Source organism: Canis lupus, chromosome 29, assembly GCF_011100685.1.
Source record: "Canis lupus familiaris isolate Mischka breed German Shepherd chromosome 29, alternate assembly UU_Cfam_GSD_1.0, whole genome shotgun sequence".
Classification (NCBI taxonomy): Eukaryota; Metazoa; Chordata; class Mammalia; order Carnivora; family Canidae; genus Canis; species Canis lupus.
Genome location: NC_049250.1, coordinates 23188681 through 23208854, shown reverse-complemented (window position 1 = coordinate 23208854; position 20174 = coordinate 23188681). Strand labels below are relative to the sequence as shown.

Below are 20174 nucleotides of genomic sequence, written 5' to 3'. Positions count from 1 at the left end.
AGACAACATTTTTTATTTTTTGCAGGCTTTTAAATGGCTATATTGGGTACATTAGAATCACCTGGAGCATGTGTTAGACATTAAGACTTGGCACTTATTCGAGGTCTCTGCGACTTGCACCCCAGCTGCCTTTGATGGACAGCAAAAATGGAGCCACTGCTTCAGAGTACATTTATTTTCTTATCTAGCCATTTATTAATGGACAGTAAAGCTGAGAAATTTAATGTGGAAGGAAGTCCAAGAATGTATGTCCAAGATTCTAGTAAATTCTTTTTATTGAGGAGTACTTGATGTCCAATGTCTCCGGTATACAGTATTGTGATTTGACAATTCTGTGCATTATGCAATGCTCACCTTAGGTGCAGTTACCATCCCCTTCACCTATTTTGCCAACCCCCTTTTTCCCTCTGGCAACCTCCAATTTTCTGTATTTATGAATCTGTTTCTGGGGGGTTTTTAGTTGTTCGTTTGTTTTGTTGTTTAGATTCCACATGTAAGTGAAATCATGCAGTATTTGTCTTTCCAAATCTGACTTATTTCACCTGGCATAATACTCATTAGGTCTGTCCATTGTCACAAATGGCAAGGTCTCATTTTTTTATGGCTGAGTAATACTCCAGTATATGTGTGTGTGTGTGTGTGTGTGTGTGTGGCATGTGCTTACCACATATTCTTTATTCATATGTAAATGGACACTTGGGTTGCTTCCACATCTTGTCTATTATAAATGCTGCAATAAATATAAGGGTGCACATATCTTTGAATTAGTGTTTGTTTTCTTGTGGTAAATACTCGGCAGTGGAATTACTGTAATGTATGGTATTTCCATTTTTAATTTTTTGAGGAACCTCTGTAGTGTTCTCCACAGTAGCTGAGCCAATTTGCATTTCCACCAAAATAGTGCACTTGGGTTCCCTTTTCGTCACACCTTCAACATTTATTATTTCTGATCTTTTTGATAACATAACTAACCTATTCTGACCGGTGTAAGGCGATACCTCATTGTGGTTTTAATTTGTATTTCCTTGGTCATGAGTGATGCTGAGGATCTTCTCAGGTATCTCTTGGCTATCTGTATATATTCTTTGGAAAAATGTTTGTTTAGGTCCTCTGACATTTTTTTAATCAGATTATTTGAGGTTTTGGTGTTGAGTTGTATAAGTTCTTTATATATTTTTTGATACCCCTCATCAGACATATCATTTGCAAATCTCTTCTTCCAGTTAGTAGGTTGCCTTTTCATTTCCTTCTCTGTGCAAAAGCTTTTTATTTTGATGTAGTCTCAATTGTTTAATTTTGCTTTTGTTTTCCTTGCCTGAGGAGACATATCTAGAAAAATTTTGCTACGGCCAATGCCCAAGAGATTATTGCCAGTTTTAGTAGTTTTAGGTTTTCAGGCCTGATGATTAGGCCTTTGATCCATTTTGAGTTTATTTTCATGTATGGTGTAAGATAGTGGTCCAGTTCCCCAGCCATTTATTAAAAAGGGACTGTCTTTTCCTTATTATATATTCTTGCCTCCTTTGCCATAGATTGACCATATAAGCATGAGTTTAATTCTGGGCTCTCTGTTCTGTCCCACTGATCTATGTGTCTGTTTTTGTGCCAGTACCATACTGATTTTGCTTACTATAGCTTTGTAGTATGGCTTGATACTAGTATGCTAGATTGTGATACCTCCAGTTTTTTTGTTCTTTTTCAAGATTGCATTAGCCATTTGAAGCTTTTGCAATTCCAACAAATTTTAAGACTATTCTGATTCTGTGAAAAATACTATTGGTGTTTTGATAGGGATCCATAGATTGCTTTGAGTAGTAGGGACACTTTAATGATACTAATTCTTCCAATCCATGAGCATGGAACATCTTTACATTTGTGTCATCTTTGTGTCTTTCATCAGTGTCTTTCTTACAGTCTTACAGTCTTCAGAATACAAGTCATCTCCTTGGTTAATTCCTGGGTATTTTATATTTGGTGCAGTTGTTTTCTTAAGTTCTCTTTCTGCTACCTCATTATTAGTGTTTAGAAAAACAACAGATTTCTGTATATTAATTTTGTATTCTGCAACTTTACTGAATTCATTTTCTCATTCTGATAGTTTTTTGGTGGAGTATTTAGGGTTTTCTGTGTATATGGTATAGTATCGTGTTATCTGCAAATATTGACAGTTTACTACTTCTTTACAAATTTGGATAAATCCTAAATTTGTAAGCTGCACCGTTATGGTCTCACATTTTCAAAATGAAGCATGTGGGCTTTATGACAGCTTTATTTCTCATGGTTCAGTGACTGTCTTTTCCTCACAACTTTAAGAATGTATAACCAATCATGTTTGTCAGAGTCCATTTTCCCCTGCTCTTTTCTGTCCTGGTAATTAAGTTAAATATTAGCTTTTAATGTGCCTTTATCTTTAGATTAGCAAAAATAACTTTTGTTCCTACCCCTTAGATTGAAGGCATTAAAAGTATGTTGTAATTTCTGTATTCCAATAATGCTGTAAAATTGAATAGCAGTGAAGTACAAATAAAATCAACCAACTCTGGTGAAATTTTGGCTAGAGGGGTTAAAAGAAGAAATACATAGAGAACACACTGCATCAGACTCTATCAGGTATTAGCCCTTATCACAGGAGAGGTGGAGAGATTTTGTAATAAATAAATAAATAAATAAATGTGCCATGGAATCATGAGGTTCTTTTCCATGAAAGACCCGTATAAATGACCTTAATGGGCTTTTTAATTTTTTTTTATTATTTATGATAGTCACACAGAGAGGGGGGTGGGCAGAGACATAGGCAGAGGCAGAAGCAGGCTCCATGCACCGGAAGCCCGACATGGGATTCGATCCCGGGTCTCCAGGATCGCACCCTGGGCCAAAGGCAGGCGCTAAACCACTGCGCCACCCAGGGATCCCCTTAATGGGCTTTTTAAAGGAGGGGCACATCTGTTGATGAAAGAACACCACTTTCTGGTGCTGCTGCTACTTCTTTCTCTTGGTGGTACGTGCAGGTCCCAGCATCAAGAGAGAATTTAGAAACAGGAAAATAGTCACCTTTTGAAGGATTCTCAGATGCCCCTTTTTCTTCAGTGCACTGAGATACCTTTCTCTAGGCCAAGAATTTATACTTTCAAAGAAAATTGCCAAATTTGGGGGAGCTTACCAAGTTTAGAAAGGAAATCACAATTGTTGACACATGATCTTATCCTATTTGGATGAAAAATGGGATAATACTGTTTGTTATGTTTGGGGCCCTGAATATAACGTATAATTGTGGGTCTTTGGGAATTCTCATTTTTCTGTTTAAAGTATTACATTATACATTGCATCATATTTTATTTTAAGGATGCGCAGGAGCTGTGTGACTTTTTGGTTTTCAGCTACTATAGCTGTTTTCACATTGGTCAATTGACATGATGCCTGCTTCCTAAGATTTTGGTGAAGCTTTAAATTGGAAAATACCTTATCTAAATAGCAGTCTCAGAACAATAAAAACTACTCAGAACACCAGAGAAGAGCAATCGAAAGTATAAGTAGGCCATATGTATTTTAACGATTAAGGATGATCGTTCTTCAGCTTCTCTGTAAATCTTCTGAGTTTGGGTTGAAGAGTAGGAGTAGGGGGCAGGGAGGAAAGTGAACAGATGCCAGTTTCTGTAAACAAATTGGTGGGGTGGTTTCTCCTTGTATACTTAAGGATGATATTGTTGGCTCCTGCCCATTTGCAGAGAATAGGGCCACCTGTACTGTATGACCTTGACTTCACCTCGTGAGATGAAAGTGGCTGATAGGTTGAGCAGTGGCCATAAGAAGTATGTGATCTGCTCATAGGGGAGTTGCTGAGAGGTGAAGTGCCTACAGGGAAGGCGCTGCCTTGGAGTGCTGTCTTGGACAGCCCCAGGGTTTCCACTGCCTGGACCACTGACCTTCATAAACTCTCAAGGCAGTACCATCTTGTGCAGCATAGTCTGGGTCTTTACTCTTTCTTCACTCCTTCAAAAATTCCCACATATCAGTACAATTTTTTAATTAAAATATGGTTGACACACCAAATGTTACTTTATTAAACTTGTTTATTTGTTTTGTAAGAGAAAGAGAGTGGGAGCAGGGGCGGGAGGGGCCGAGGGAGAGAGAATCTTAAGCAGACTCCTTGCTTGAGCATGGAGCCCAGCACAGGGCTCAGTCTCACAACCCTGAGATCAGTCATGACCTGAGCCAAACTCAAGAGCCAGACACCTAACTGGCTGAGCCACCCAGTTGCCCCACCAGATGTTACTTTAGTCTCAGGTGTATAGCATAGTGATTCCACAAGTTTATACATTTAGGCTTTGCTCACCACAAGTACAGTGACCATCTGTCACCATACTATGCTATTACAATATCATTGACTATATTCCCTATGTTATACCTTTCATCCCCATCACTTATTCTGTAACTGGAAGCTTGTATCTTCCAATCACCTTCACCCATTTTGCTCATCCCACCATCTCCCTTCCCCTCTGGCAACCATCCATTCTCTGTATTTATGAATCTGTTCCTGCTTTTAGTTTATTTTGCATCCATCAAGGGACACCTCGGTTGCTTTAATATCTTGGTTATTGCGAATAATGCTGCAATAAACACAGGGTTGCAAAGATCTGTTCAAATTAGTATTGTCATTTTCTTTGGGTAAATACCCAATAGTGGAATACTGGATCATATGGTACTTCTGTTGTTAATTTTTTGAGGATGTAAAGTGATATCATTGTGGATTTGATTTGCATTTCCCTGATGATTAGTGATGCTTAGCATTTTTTCATGTGTCTTTGAGCCATCTGTATGTCTTTGGGGAAATGTCTTTTCAGGTCCTCTGCCTATTTTTCAATTAGATTGTGGGGGTTTTGGTGTTAAGTTGCATTAGTTCTTGCATAAGGTTTTGGTCATTAACCCCTTATTGGACATATCTTCTCCCATTTAGTAGGTTGCCTTTTTGATTTGTTGATTTTCTCTTTGCAAAAGCTTTTTATTTTGATGTGGTCCCAATGGTTTATTTTTGCTTTTGTTTCCCTTGTCTGAGAAGACATAGCTAGAAAATTTATAACTTTCATCCCCTAGGATGGTGCCACGGCTGGTGTCAAACAGATTATTGCCCATGTTTCCTTCTAGGAGCTTTATGGTTTCAGGTCTCACATTTAGGTCTTTAATCCATTTTTATTTTTGTGTATGGTTTAAGAAAATGGTCTACTTTCATTCTTTTGCATGTAGATGTCTAGTTTTCTCAAGGGACTGTCTTTTCCTTATTGTATATTCTTGCCTCCTTTGTCATAGAGTTATTGACCATATAAGCATAGATTTATTTCTGGGCTCTCTATTCTGTTCCATTGATCTATTTTTGTGCCAATATGATACTATTTTGGTTACTATAGCTTTATAGTATATCTTGAAATCGGGGATTGTGGTACCTCCAACTTTGTTTTTCTTAAGGCTGCTCAGGGTCTTTTGTAGTTCCATACCAATTTTAGGATTATTTGTTCTAGGTCTGTGAAAAAGGCTCTTGGTATTTTAATAGGGATTGCATTGACCCTGTAGATTGCTTTGGATGGAATAGGCATTTTAACAATATTCTTCCAATCCATGAGCATGGAATATCTTTCCATTTGTGTCATCTTCAGTTTCTTTCATCAGTGTTTTTGGTGCAGTTATAAATGGGATTGTTTTCTTAATTTCTTTCTGCCACTTTATTATTAGTGTATAGAAACACAACAGATTTCGATATGTTAATTTTATATCCTGCAACTTCCAAATTCATTTATTAGTTCTAATAGTTTTTTGGTGGAGTATTTAGGGTTTTCCTCTTTTTAAAAAAAATTTATTAATTATAGAGAGCACATGAGAGTGAGGAGAGGGGCAGAGGGAGGGACCCTACAAGCAGACTCCCTGGTGAGTGCAAAGCCCATGAGATCATAACCTGAGCCAAAACCAAGAGCCAGGCGCTTAACTGACTAAGCCACCCAGGTGCCCCTAGGGTTTTCTATATTAGTATCTTGTTGCAAATGGTAGGTATTTATATGCCTTTTTTTTTTCTTTTTCTTACCAATTTGTATGCCTTTATTTCTTTCTCTTGTCTGATTGCTGCAGCTAGAACTTCCAGAACAATGTTAAATACAAGTAGCAAGAGTGGACACTCTTATTTCTGATGTTAGAGGAAAAGCTCTTAGTTTTCCACCACTGAATATGATATTAGCTATGCACTTGTCATATGTGGCCTTTCTTATGTTGAGGTATGTTCCCTCTAAACTCACTTTGTTGAGAATTTTTATCATGAGTAAATGATGGATTTTATTAAATGCTTTTTTTTGCATCTATTGAGATAATCATATGATTTTTATCCTTCATTTTGTTAATGTGGTGTATCACATGGATTGATTTGCAAACATTGAACCATCCTTTGCATCCCCAGAATAAATCCCAGTTGATCATGGTTAATGATTCATTTCATGTATTGTTAAATGAGATTTGCTGATATTTTGTTGGGAATTTGCATCTATGTGCATCAGAGCTATTGGCCTGTTATTTTTTTGTAATGTCTGTCTGGTTGTGATATGAGGGTAATGCTGGCCTTATAGAATAACTGTGGAACTTTTACCTCCTCTTCTATTTTTTGGAATAATTTGAGGAGGCTAGGTTTTAAATCTTCTTTAAATGTTTAGTAAAATTCACCTGTGAATCCATCTGGTCCTAGACTTTTGGGAGTTTTTTGATTGCCGATTCAATTTTATTATTAGTAATTGATATGTTCAGATTTCCTGTTTCTTCCTGATTGAGTTTTAGAAGACTGTATGTTTTTAGGAATTTATCCATTTCTTCTAGGTTATCCAATTTTTTGGCAGATAAGTTTTGCAGTAGTCTCTCATATTTCTGTGGTGCTGGCTATTTTATTTCTGATTTTATTTTGTCGTTTTTCTTAATGAGTCTGGCTAAATGTCAAACATTGGGCTTTATTCCTTTTTTTGTAGTTCCTTTACGTATAAAGTTGGATTGTTTGAGATTTATTACTGTAAATTTCCCTCTTAGAAGTGCTTCTGCTCCATCCCAAAGATTTGAATCATTTTGAGTTTATTTTTATTGTCTCCATGTATTTATTTATTTCCTCTTTGACTTTTGGTTGTTGAGTAGCATATTGTTTAGTCTCTGCATTCATGGTTTTTTTCGAGTTTTTTTCTTATAATTGATTTCTCATTTTACACTATTGCGGTCGGAAATGATGCAAAATAGGATCTCAGGCTTCTTAAATTTATTGAAACTTGTTTGGTGGCCTAACATGTGATCTAGCCTAGAGAATCTACCATGGGCACTTGAAAAGGATGTATATTCTTCTGGTTTTGGATAGGATGTTCTGTATGTCATCTGTTAAGTCCATCTAGTCTAATGTATCATTCAAAGACACTGCTCCCTTTTAAAGGGAGAAAATAACAATAATGTAATAGGAGACTTTAACATCCACTTACATCAATGGATAGATCAGCCAGGCAGAAGGCAAATATCTGTTAATATTTGCTTTATGTATTCACATATTCCAGTGTTGGATGCATAGATCTTTACAATTGTTATATCCTCTTATCATTATGTATTGCCCTCCCTCGTGTCTTGTTACAGTCTTTGTCTTAACATCTATTTTGTCTGAACTAATGTATTTATAAAAAAAACTGGGGTAACAATACATATCTGTCAATAATTACTTTAAATGTAAATGGCCTAAACGCTCCATTCAAAAGACATAGAGTGAAAGGATGGATAGAAAACAAGACCTACCTGTATCTATATGCCTATAAGAGACTCACTTAAGAACTAAAGAGATAGCCTGAAAATGAAGAGGTAGGAAAAGATACTCCCTGCTAATGAAAAAACAACAACAACAAAAAAAAAAAAAAACGCTTGATAGCAACACTTATACCAAGGTCCTTTATTTTTTTTTAAAGATTTTATTTATTTATTTGACAGAGAGCACAAGCAGGGGTAGCAGCAGACATAGGAAGAGAGAGAAAGCAGGGACCTCATTGTGGGGCTCAATCCCAGGACCCTGGGATCATGGCCTGAGCTGAAGGCAGATACTCAATGACTGAACCACTCAGGCACCCAGGGTCCATTTCTTTAAGTACAAATTTTTCCATTTAAAAGAATAACATGATTGTTATAAACAATCCTAAAATATTCAGAAAAAAGTCCTAAGACTAGAGTGTCTAGGACAACTGCCTTGTCATGTCTTTGCTTACAGAAAATAGTGAAATGGATCCATGCTGTGAAAGGACTCCAGGAAATTTAAAGGATCCTTTGATGGGGTGCCTGGCTAGCTCAGTGGATTAATAAGCAACTGTCTTGAGCTTCAATCATGATCCTGAGGTCCTGGGATTGAGCCCCTTGCTCAGTAGGAAGTCTGCTTGCCCTCTGCCCCTCCCCCCTCATGCTCTGGCTCTCAAATAAATAAATGAAATATTTAAAAGAAATAAAAAGTAAATGATCCTCTGATGAAATAGCATTACAAATGTCATCTGCAGATTCTGTTCTTACACAGATGTTCTGTTAAATGTTAATTTATTAATTTAAATATTTCAGTATACTAAACATATAAGAGTCAGCTTGAGTATGTACTTTGTGTTTTAGTTATGCTGGATAATTTAAATATGCAGATTAAATATGGTGTTATCCAGTGCTTCATCAACGTGAATTTCACCTCAGTGTTCTGCAAGCAGGTAGGAATGTTGCAATTATTAGGAAGTCAGAACTGTTTGACCTTTATGGCTATCAAAATAGTAGGAATACTGGTAAATATTAAGTTTTTCTGCAACAAATAATCTTTTCCCTGGGAAATGAAGTGTGCTCATGTTTAATCCAAGCCTTGTCAATATTTTTAAAGAAAAAAAAAGAGGAATGGCTAATCTGACGTAGCAAAAATGCATATAGATAGCCAGAAGGAATAGCCTTTATGCCTTATTTTTATTAGCTTCTCTTCTGTTGTCAATTTTTCCCCAGGCCCAGATTATATCAAACAGAGATTTCAGGAAGGTGTAGATGCTAAAGAAAATCCAGAAGAAAAAGTACCAGAAAAGCCACCTACACCAAAGGAATCTCCTCATTTTTATCGCAAAGGCACGACACCCCCCAGGTCTCCTGAAGCAAGTCCCAAACAAAGCCACTCTCCCCAGCCCTCCTCCCCAAAACCCACGAAGAAGCAGAACCCCAGCTCAGGGGCAAGACTCAACCAAGACAAACGGAGTGTGGCTGATGAGCACGTGACAGCCATCATCAATAAGCCTTTGATGTCAAAGGCTCCCACGAAGGAGGTGGGAGCCATGGTGCCCACGTCCAAGTACTCTGGCCGCCACCACATCCCCAACCCCAGTAACGGGGAACTGCATTCTCAGTACCACGGCTACTATGTGAAACTGAACGCCCCCCAGCACCCTCCAGAAGACATGGAGGAAGACGAAGGATCAAGCCAGTCTTCCTCAGCGCTGGTGCACAAGCCATCACCCAACAAGTGGAGTCCCCCTAAATCTGTGACAAAACCAGTTGCCAAAGAAAGCAAAGCTGAGCCAAAAGCTAAGAAGTCTGAACTTGCTATACCAAAGAATCCAGCAAGCAACGATTCATGCCCTTCTTTGGAAAAAGAAGCCAATTCAGTAAGTTGTGCAAGATGTGTTTTTTCTTCCTTTTGATTCTTTGAGGTAGCAGCACAGGGTGACTTACATCTTGATGACAGCTTCTCTAGCTGAAGTCCAGAGGTTAGCACATTTGTATCCTGGGACAGCAAAGAGCTCCCCAGGCAGAAATTCCTCCCTGTTCGCTCAGCCACCCACCTTAGACATCATTCAGGTAGCCAGCTTGTTCGCATCATATGTTAGCAAGCCTTGACTCACACTTCTTGGTAAGTTTTGTGGTAGCTTAGTTCAGACTGCTATAACAAAGATGCCATAAACTGGGTGGCTTAAACAACAAAATTTCTTATTTATTTCTTAAAATTCTGGAGGCTGGGGAGTCCCAAGATCAAGGCACCACAGACTTGATGTTTGGTAAGAACCCGATTCCTGGCTCATAGACCTTCTTGCTGTTCCCTCACATAGCAGAGAGGAAGAGCAAGCTCTCTCAGGTCTCTTATAAGGGCACTAATCCCATCATGAGGGCTCTACCCTTCATGACCCAGGGCCCACCTCCCAAAAGGCCCCCTTCCAAATACCATGACATTGAGGATTAGGGTTTCAACATACGAATCTTGGAGGAACATGAACACATAGTCCGTAACTACAGCTCAATCCTCCGATTGGCTAGAAAGGAATCATGGGCCCTGAGAATGGACACCTCCTCTCAGAGCCCTAGCTGGGAAGAGGATTCCATCACCATTTGCTAGGTTCTTAGTCCTGCTTTTGATCCTCACAACAGACATAGAATAAAGGAGTAGATAGGAAAAAAAGACCTATCTATGTCTGTGTGCCTGTAAGAGGCTCCCTTCAGACCTAAAGAAATAGACTAAAAGTGAAGGAGAAGGAAAAATACTCCAGTCAGCATCTTTAGACAAAAGAGTATCTTTTCTAGCTGTTGTTGTGAATTATTCCCCTAAATATTTAGTTTGGATTTTACTTAATTAGTCAGGCTTTGCCACTAGAACATTTTCTTTCTTTCCAACTATTTAAAATCACTTTGGTCTTCTAACTTCTCAGAGTATAAATGCTTCTAAAATTTTAGTTTTCTGGTAAAAGCTAGTTTTATTATCAATTAGTCTTGAGAATCTAACATTTTTAAGTATTCAACCAGAAATCTGTATGTTATTGTGTCATTTGATGAGCATGTAGAAATTTGTTGAATGATATATGGAATTCATACTTTATCAAATTCTATAGAATTTATAAACTCTTGAAGCTAAGTAATTAATAATAAATTGATCAACTGATCTGTTGACCTAGTCACTTGCAACAGTGGTGTTGCATGTTAAATGTAGCTTAGGAAAAGCCACAGATGACCCAATATTTACTAGTAATTTCTGAGTCATTTGCATAAAGGTGTGGATTATAAACTGATGAACAACAAGAATATAATACTAGGTTTTTTTTCTTTTGTCCATTTTAAGAGTTACACTGTTCACAATTAAATAGTAACAATGTTAAATAATTGAAGTTCATCTTTTTTATTAACTTACATTTGGTGTTTCTTAGGTTTATCATCTAAATAGAATTCGATTAATCAGATTAACTTCTTGAGAATCATCCTGCATGGGGATAAATGGTTTTTAAGACAGACTAAGTCGATTATTATTAGCTTGCCTGATTTACAAGGGTGAAATTCAAACAATGCAAGGCCATATAGTTTCTATCCTGGGCATACCCAGTAGTGGGGTTCAGTTGACTTCTAGAACTCCATAAGAGGTGGTGAATGACCCTTTATATGAAATATTACTAATGTTTGATAAATTCATAGCCTCCTTGTTTAGAAGAAGTGTCTTATTTATGTGCAGAACCGTCTGATTCTTGGAGGTAGCCAAGCATCCTCCAGCCTGGTAGGTTGATCTCTAGGGATCCTTCTATACCCCAAAAGAAAGAAAGCCTAGCACTCTGCATGCCAGGAACCATAAGTCAAGATTGGCTTGGCACCTTCATGTGAAGATTTTAACAATTAACCTTTTTTTCCTGATAATAACAGAAAGCTGCCTTTCGCACTCCTGATGACTGTTTACTTGACAGTTTAGAAGTGATAAAATCATCATAAAGGTAGTTAATGAACCACCCTTAAAACGAAAGAGTACTGCATACAGTTTTAAGATAGACACTGTATAAGTTAGAAGTTTATAAATAACTTGAAAATTTGTAGGAGTAGTCACAGGAAAGCACACCCTTGAGGGAAAACCACAGTGAAGCGGTGTTCCTTGTGAGCAAGAGATCTAGTATGAGTCAGATTCGTCATTTCTTGGGTGGTTGAGTACCCTGGGACCTGGAATTTTAGTCACCAGCTTATTGACTGAGACAGGATAGGCTGGAGGCTAAGGGTGTGGACTCTGGTCCCAGACTTCCTAGGTTCAAATCCCAGTTGTGTTGCTTCTCAGTCATGTGACCTCAGGCAAGTTTCCTAACTGCTCCGTGAGTAGTTTTCCTCATCTCTGCCTATATCGTAGGGTTGTTCGGAAAATTAAATGAGTTACTACTTACCCAATTCTTAGCACAGTGCATGGCACATAGTAAGTGCTCAAAAGGCAATGGCTATTGTACTGTAGTAGTTGAAGCATAAACTAGTTCATAAATATTCCAATAGATTTGACCCATCCTCAGGATCACCCTGGGTATTGATCTCCTAGAAATACAGAAAATCTTCTGAGACATAAGCTAACACTCAAGTGTGAGTGGTAAGAGACAGGAGGCTATGCCACAGATTACTCTACAACGCTTCTCAAGGAATGTGACTCGTATGAGCCATGGTTGCACACAGACTGATGTTTCGTGGAAACACATTCCATGTGGTACCAACATTTTTTGCAACATGGCAACTTGGGTAGGAGCCAGAAGAGACATTACAGCCTTATCAAGCAGACTAGCAAGGGGTCTTCTCATTAGGAATCTTGACTTCTTCTGAGAACTGCCTGCACTTTTTCTTAGCCATTACTCTCTTCCAAGTCTATTTTGAAACTTACCTTTCTTTTGAATTGTAAAACAAGGCATCCCTGTCATGTGGGGGGCGGGGGGGGGGGGGGGGGGGGGGAGAGTGTTAAGATTTTATTTGGAGAGAAAGCATGAGCAGGGGGAAGGAGCAGAGAGAGAAACAGGCTCCCCACTGAGCAGAGAGCCCCAAAGCAGGGCTCCATCCCAGGACCCTGAGATCATGACCTGAGCTAAAGGCAGACACTTAACCGACTGAGCCACCCAAGCATCCATGTCACACCCTTTTGAACCATGTACACATACTAACACCCTACAAACAGTGAATATATATAAATTTGGCTATTAATACTGAATTTTGTTCATGTTTTTAGAGAAGTTTTAGATTTAACAAACTATAGTAACCCTTCAGAAGATTCCTCATTGTTTTAAATGAGTAATAGTCTTTTGAAGAAAAAAAAGCTAAATTTCTTGAGTTAGAACTTCTTTCCATATTTTGACTTCCCACACTTTATTATTTTCTGTCTCAAAGTTCTTCCAATCAAGACTTGCACTTTGCCCTGCTGCAGCCTCTTTTATTACACCTGTCTCAGTCAGTCTTGAAAAGCAAGACTGATTTTTTTTTCATTTTGCTATTTTAAGCCACAACTGGCTACCACAGTCATGTTTATGAGACTTCACCTTAAAGCTTTCCCCACCCTGTGCCCAGCCTAGGTATCTGAAGAACACAGAGGTCACGTCTTCATATCTGCCTATTAAACATAGCATCCCAGAATTTATTTTTCACCTGGTTGCTGTTTGAACTTTCTTTTGCTGCCTTACCCTCATCTTCACTGAGTCATCTTTAAAAATAGCTTTATAAATGGAGTTGTACTAGTTGGATAAATATATATGTGTCTGTGTTATATATGTATACTTATTTACATATATTTACGTATATAAATATGTCATTCATCCAAAAATGCTAACTAATTCAAAAAGTTAGATAAATTCATGGAACCTTATAAGGATTTATGAAATAAGAGTTTAAGGTCCAGACATACCTTAGACTTTAGAAGTTAGATTCACTGAATGCACTTTCTTTGTTGTTCTACTTTTCCTTGGTCCAAAGGACCAAGACACTAAAACTCTACATTGTGGTGTTCTGACCCCATATACTTTTCCTCATCTTTCATATGTGAAAGGAATTATGAATTAAATCCACTGACCCAAAAGAGTCAAGTGAATCCAAACTTCTGATCATATTCATGAGAAAAATCTAATCAAAATTTATGGTAGTAAGAGCATTTCTTTAATCTCTATGCTGAGTTATGACGTTGAAAGATTATTTCAATTATTTTCTGAGTTATAAGAATTTCCTATACCATACATTTTAAGTTAATTATTATTGAAGAGTTACATAGATTAGGACCCTCCTAATAACTTAGAATGCAACTATTATAAAAGAACAATTGGTCATATCAAGATTTGATGGTTTTCTGCTACAATGAAATCAGAGGGATAGAGATGAAAATGCCATTTTCAAGAACTTGATTAGAAATTATCATATTTAAACTAAGTCCTGTGGCTGTAACAAGGATGTAGGGGAAAAAACAGCAGCTCTGAAGTAGACAAAGTTTAATTTTAGTTCTGTAATTTGTTTAAACTGGATGAGTAACCTTGGGCAAGACACCTACCCTCTAATTGTGCTTTTTCCCCTCATTTACTTGGGGTTTAGGGACTAGGGCTTTACTTCTTCCTCGTAGTCCCTATCTCAAGGATACCCATTTTTACTTCTTTTTCTTCCCCACTCTGATTTTTACTAATCACTGTGTTCTTCATTTAAGGCGGTGAATTAATAAGGTCAACAACCACATCCACAGCACCTGGAAAAGTACCAGATGAGATAGTAGGTGTTCATAATGAAAACCTGGATGGACTGGGCAACCCGTGTGTGCAGGTGCACGGTGGTGAGCAAAGCACAGCTCCCGCCACTACGGAACTTAGTCTAAGGCAAAGATGGAAACTAACAAGAAGTCACAAAGTGTGAAGTGTTAGGATAGACAATGGCTGGGGTGTCCTGACCTCTGCCAGGGAAGTTGTGACCTCATCTGGGGAGGAAATCTCTATAAGGATATGACCCAGGCTCTATACCTTGCAACGTGAGCACTAGACCAATTACAATTCCAGTCCTCCTTACCTCCCCCACAACAAAAATCACACCAATACAACATTCAAGGACTTGGTTACCCTGTTTCAATGTAGCCTCATTAGATACTCAAATATAGTAAAACTGTTTCCTCATCTGTAAAATAACAGTTAAAATACTACCCCACCCACCTCATAGGGCCAATTTAAAACACATTTAATACTACTTAATACACTATTTTAATAGTAAATACCAAGATCATGTCTCTAATAAAGACGGCCAAGCATGAGCAGCTCTGAAAAGACAGGTCATAAGGTGGGTTTTTGTTTAAACAAAGTTTGGGTACCTTGGGTTGCTGGTATTTATCACAGCCGCATTTATCAAAATAGGATTCTGTAGTTTATTAAATAGACCTTGACTGGGGCACCTGTGTGGCTCAATCGGTAAAGCACCTGCCTTTAGCTCAGGTCATGATCCCGGGGTGCTGGGATCGAGCCCCACAATGGGCTCCCTGCTCAGCGGGGAGCCTGCTTCTCCCTCTCCCTCCGCCTCCCCTCCTCATGCTCTCTCGTGCTGCTGCTGTCTCTCTCTTTCTCTAATAAATAAATAAAATCTTTAAAAAGAACTTGATTTCTGGCATGTTGTAGCTGTGAGCAAAAAAGCAAAGAATTAGGCCTATAAAATAATTTCTGCAAGTGTTCAACTCCCCGCTGGCAATTTTTAAGGATGGGGTGGTGTCCAAAACTATGACCAGGAAAAGCAGGAGTCCTACATTTTTCCTGAGAGGCCTCATACCCTAAAGACTTTATTCTTACTCTTATTCTAACTGCCTTCCTGAGGAGATCACTCTTTCTCACCTAAATTACATCTTCACAAACAGTGCCTGTCCACCTTCCACTAGTCCCGAACCCCATTGTGGCAAACCCTCACCTGGACTGTTGTCAGAGGTTTTGAGATGAATGAACTAGATTATTTGTAAGTCTTTTTTTTTTTTTTTCTTTTAGACTTAATCAAGACTGGATTCATTTCGTAGTGAAAGTGCGGAGACGGCTCCATCTAAATATGGCATTGCTATTTTTAGTTTATACCTTTTGGAGCTGCTGTCATTTGTTCCTGCTTTATTTACTGCAGCGGGGTTGAGTTTTTTTATATTTTTGGTAATTGATTTTATGAGCTAGTTTGCGTGTTGATATTAACATGGAAACATTATGGCCCTTTTGTTCTGTTTCATTTCCAGGGCCCCAATTCAGTCATGATTGTCCTCGTCATGCTGTTGAATATCGGGTTGGCCATTCTTTTTGTTCACTTTCTAACTTGATTGGAATTAGGAAAGGTAAGAATAGCCTTAATTTCTACATAAAATCACCGCATATAACATTCTTTTCCCGTATTCGAATTTATATATATTTTTTTAACAACTGCATATTGTCCTTCACTTTAAATTTTGGCTGTGCCTGAATGTGATTCAACATAGTTACTTAATGATGTAACTGTTTTGACCCTTCAGTGAAGTCATGACAACTAGCGGTGTTAGCGCACAGTTCTCTGCCGTGGCATCATCAGCCCTTTAAATGGCACACCCCAGTCAGACTCAGACTCAGGGAAGGAGGCTTGGAATTAGGATGGGATCGCGAAAGAGATGACACTTGGAAAATTCAGCCAGAGGACCTGTTCAGTTCCCCTGGGAATGCTTTGTGGCTTTGGGGTCCTCTGGGAGCTGAAGCAAGCAGCCGTGTCGGAGAGCAAAACTTAATAATCATTCTTTTTTAAAATCTGCTGAAGCAGCCCCATCCGGCGAAGTTCTTGGCATTGGCTACTCCATCTGTCCTAGCAGAGAGTGACTAAACTGGAAATGTATGGAGCTGCATTTTTTTTTTTTTTTTGATGGAAGTCAACAGCTGCCTTACTATTTTACCATCTGACATTTTTAGTAGGGAGCTGGGGAAACAAACGACTGCCCGAGGAATGCGGTCGGAGGACTGTGTTGCTGTGGCCATGGTTCCAGCATTCACTCCTATCTCATTAGAAGAAATAGGTAGCAGCATCACTCACCAGTCTTATGCCATGACCTGCTGCTCTAAACATCTCCTGGAATGTTCCAGGAGAGAACGTTTCGTTTGCTTGTGCACGACTATGTTCATTTTTGCTGTTTATTGAAATAGGATGTAGAGTCCTCTACAACGTGTGGTCCTGGCTGGATGAGACACACTTGTTGCATCTCAAGGAAAAGAAACAACAACACTCTAGAGAAGATGTGTTCATTTCGATAGCAATACATCTTTTTTTTTTTTTTTCATGCCGTTTAGTCTTCCTAAACCTGTAACAGGCTGTTTAAAATTTAGCAATGTGAAGGCATCGTACCTTCCTAAGAAATAATTTTAAATATTTTTAACATTACTGAGATGAATTATTTATGCACTTAAGAGGTGCTAAATTTTAAAAGCTGAAGGACAACAGAACTCTAAGAAGTGTAGTCAAAATGTTGCATGGATTGCAGTAATCGGTGTTTAAAGGATTCAGTTTCATTGCTGACGTACTTTACAACCAAATAAAATCTTGTCAGTGACTATGTTAATTCCCATGAAAGTTAAGCAAGATGCTATTAATAACTGCTCTTTTCTTTTTTTTCTCCAACTTAAATTTTTGTTGAATACATTCAGGTAGAGCGTAAAGCTTTGTTAAACCTCTGCTTCTCGATTTTACGCCTTTCGTGTTTTTCAAAGTCCTTTCGTAATTTTATTTCACATTTTAAAGGCTTAGACATTTTTATTTAAATATTTGTCTTTTGCAGTCCTTTGTTATTCTGACATAATCTGATTTTTTTGCTGTTTTATAATTCATCTTTATTACTCAGAAGCATGCTTATTTAGAGACACTACGTGGTCTTTATAAAAATAATTATTTAAAAAGAAATCAGGGGAGGAAAGGTATCTTAAATTTCTCGAAGACATTACATTGTGGAGAAGGAGCTAGCTATTCCTAAATATTTTCACGATCTGCATGGTTTAATCAGATTCTTTTTACCTTATTTGCTACCTTTTTAATGCAGAAGAGACAATTCAGATGTTAGCACAGGTGTGGACTTGAATGCTTTGTCATCTGCAGGGTAGTAACCCAGTGATGTTTTTTGCAGAAGTGCAATATGTTGAGAATCCTGGGTGTGACCAATATGGAATAAAGAAGAAAGCAGAAAGAGAGCAAATGAAAATTACAACTTGTATATTTATTTATTTTTTACATTTTGCTTTGACTTTTAAATTTAGGAAGTACGTTTTTAGCCAAGAAACATTTAAGCTCCTGTGTCAGTCTCAGTACTCTCACTGCGCCTTCCTAACCCTGTAGCTCTTGATGCTGGGAAAGCAGATTTTTTAAAAAAAAATAAAATATTTAATCTTATTAAGTGTTTATTTAAAACGTGTAATGCTTTGGAAATAATGGGTAACAGATAACTAAAGGATATGTTTATAAAGTGAGCATGTTGGTTCCATTTATAAATATATGTATGATTTATAAGCTTTTTTAAAAAACAAAGCTCAAATTGTTGGTATTTTTCTAAAATGTGCACAGCTGTATTTTACATGAAAGGCTCTTTCTAATGGGTTGTTATACTGTACTCTACATTTTGGACAGCACATGAAGTCTGCCAATGTACTTAATAAAACATGACCTTGTTTATTTAAAGTTTCTTGCTGTGAAAAAGAACTCCCTACCTGTGAGTTCCTTTATTTATAATCCTTGAAACCAAAATGTATAATGTACAGTTTTCACAACTGTATCCGCTCTAATAAAAAAAAAGTTGGTTATTAATAAAGTTGCAGGTGTGTTTCCTTTGTGAGTAAATTACTGTCTTGAGTTATGTGGAATTTTTGGGTTGGTGGTTGTATTGAAAGATCTGCTGAAAACTTGACAATAGAAACGGGGTGCAAGATGCTCAATGAAGCCACATGGGAAAAGGTAGTTACACTGTACCATTGTTCTCTTCTACGTTTCTTTCATCCTGAGCTTTTCAAATAATTTTGTAAAATATGTTTCATTTTTCTGCTCACTGCCTTCATTAATTGGATTAGCTCCTTAGCCAGGGATTTTAAGTCTGCTCCTGTTTTTAGGGAAATCTCAGAGTTGGAGTAAATCCCCCTCCTGCATGAGTCCTTTTCAGTTAATTAAAGTTTTTGGATCATTGTGCCCCAAATAAGCTAATACGTTGCTATGGCCCCTGTTTAGACACATTTCTGGAAGGCTAGAGACACTGTGCAGTTGAATAAACTTGCCGCCACCAGAATTTCCAGCCACTGGGCTCCCTTTGCAGCCATCCAGGACTGGCCAAGGCTGCCTTGACACGTAGCAAGCTATGAGGTATATAATAAAAGGACCACCTCCAAACAGCTGCCCAGGGAACTGCCATGGGGCTTTTACGTTCCCAAATGAGTCACTCCTGTTGGAGGCTAAGGTATGGAGACCCCTGTACAAATAATCAAGTTATCACCTCTAAGTAGTAAAAGATTTTTCAACTTAAGTGATTAATCCCCTAGTAAATCCTAAAAGAATGGAACATAGAACAGACTATTCTGGAGCAGGCAGGCAAAGCACAGGGTGTTAGGTTATTGATTCCAGCTTCATGCCCAAACCACAAGTTTCAATGGCTAAAGCCAAAGCTGGGGTGCAGACTTCGTGGTTGGGAAATCTGGAAATTTTTCTACATACCCTTTTAATGCAATAACCATTTCAGGAACTATGGTAAGCAGGCTCCTCAGGAATACGCTCATTGCAATTTGCAGCTCTCCTCCCATGGAAACTTTGGAAACTTGTAGAGCCTCGGCTTCCCAACTTACTATGTGGCCTTGCACACGGCATATTCGGCGAGCACGGCGTAACCAGCGGCTCATCAGGCTGTCTGATGATCCCAGGCTTGTGGACTATCTATGTCCATCATTTCCTTCTTACCCCAAAAGTACTGAAAAATAGTGTTCTGTACTCTTCCTACATGAGTCTCATTTACGGGAGTAGGAGAAAATATATAGAATAAAACAAATAGTCCTAAATGCAGTGAATATGGATAAAATTCTCAGCTGTGGTCATGATTGAGTCTGGATTTTTCTCTAGTCTGTGCCCTGGTTTCCTCATCTATAAAAATGGGTGTAACCACAGCACTGACCTCACAGCGTGGTTGTAAAGGTGACATGAGCTCATTTACTTTGTTAGGTGCTTCATATAGTGCCTGGCTCATAGTTTCTGTTGCATTAGCTTTTGCCAGTTGGAGGAACTAGGAAAAACAATCTTAATTTCTCTAAGTGCCTCAAACACATTAAAAAATATAGTGAGATCCCACTATAAAGGCTGCTCTTTAAAGGTTAATTATGGCACAGGTCAGATGTTGTCTCTTCAGTGGTGATCACTGAGAAAATCAAAGGCCTCTCTGAACAGAGTTCCTGCTC

General features: G+C 38.2%; 1 protein-coding gene across 1 annotated transcript in view; it reads left to right on the top strand.

Annotated features, from left to right (window-relative positions):
* Positions 1-18553, top strand: part of JPH1 (junctophilin 1) — an 83856-nt gene extending 65303 nt beyond the window's left edge. Inside the window, 3 exon segments of the mRNA XM_038579557.1 lie at positions 9007-9656; positions 15980-16075; positions 16250-18553. Coding sequence (XP_038435485.1) covers positions 9007-9656; positions 15980-16060 — 731 coding nt within the window. The 3' untranslated portion in view covers positions 16061-16075; positions 16250-18553.
* The last annotated feature ends 1621 nt before the right edge of the window (positions 18554-20174 follow it).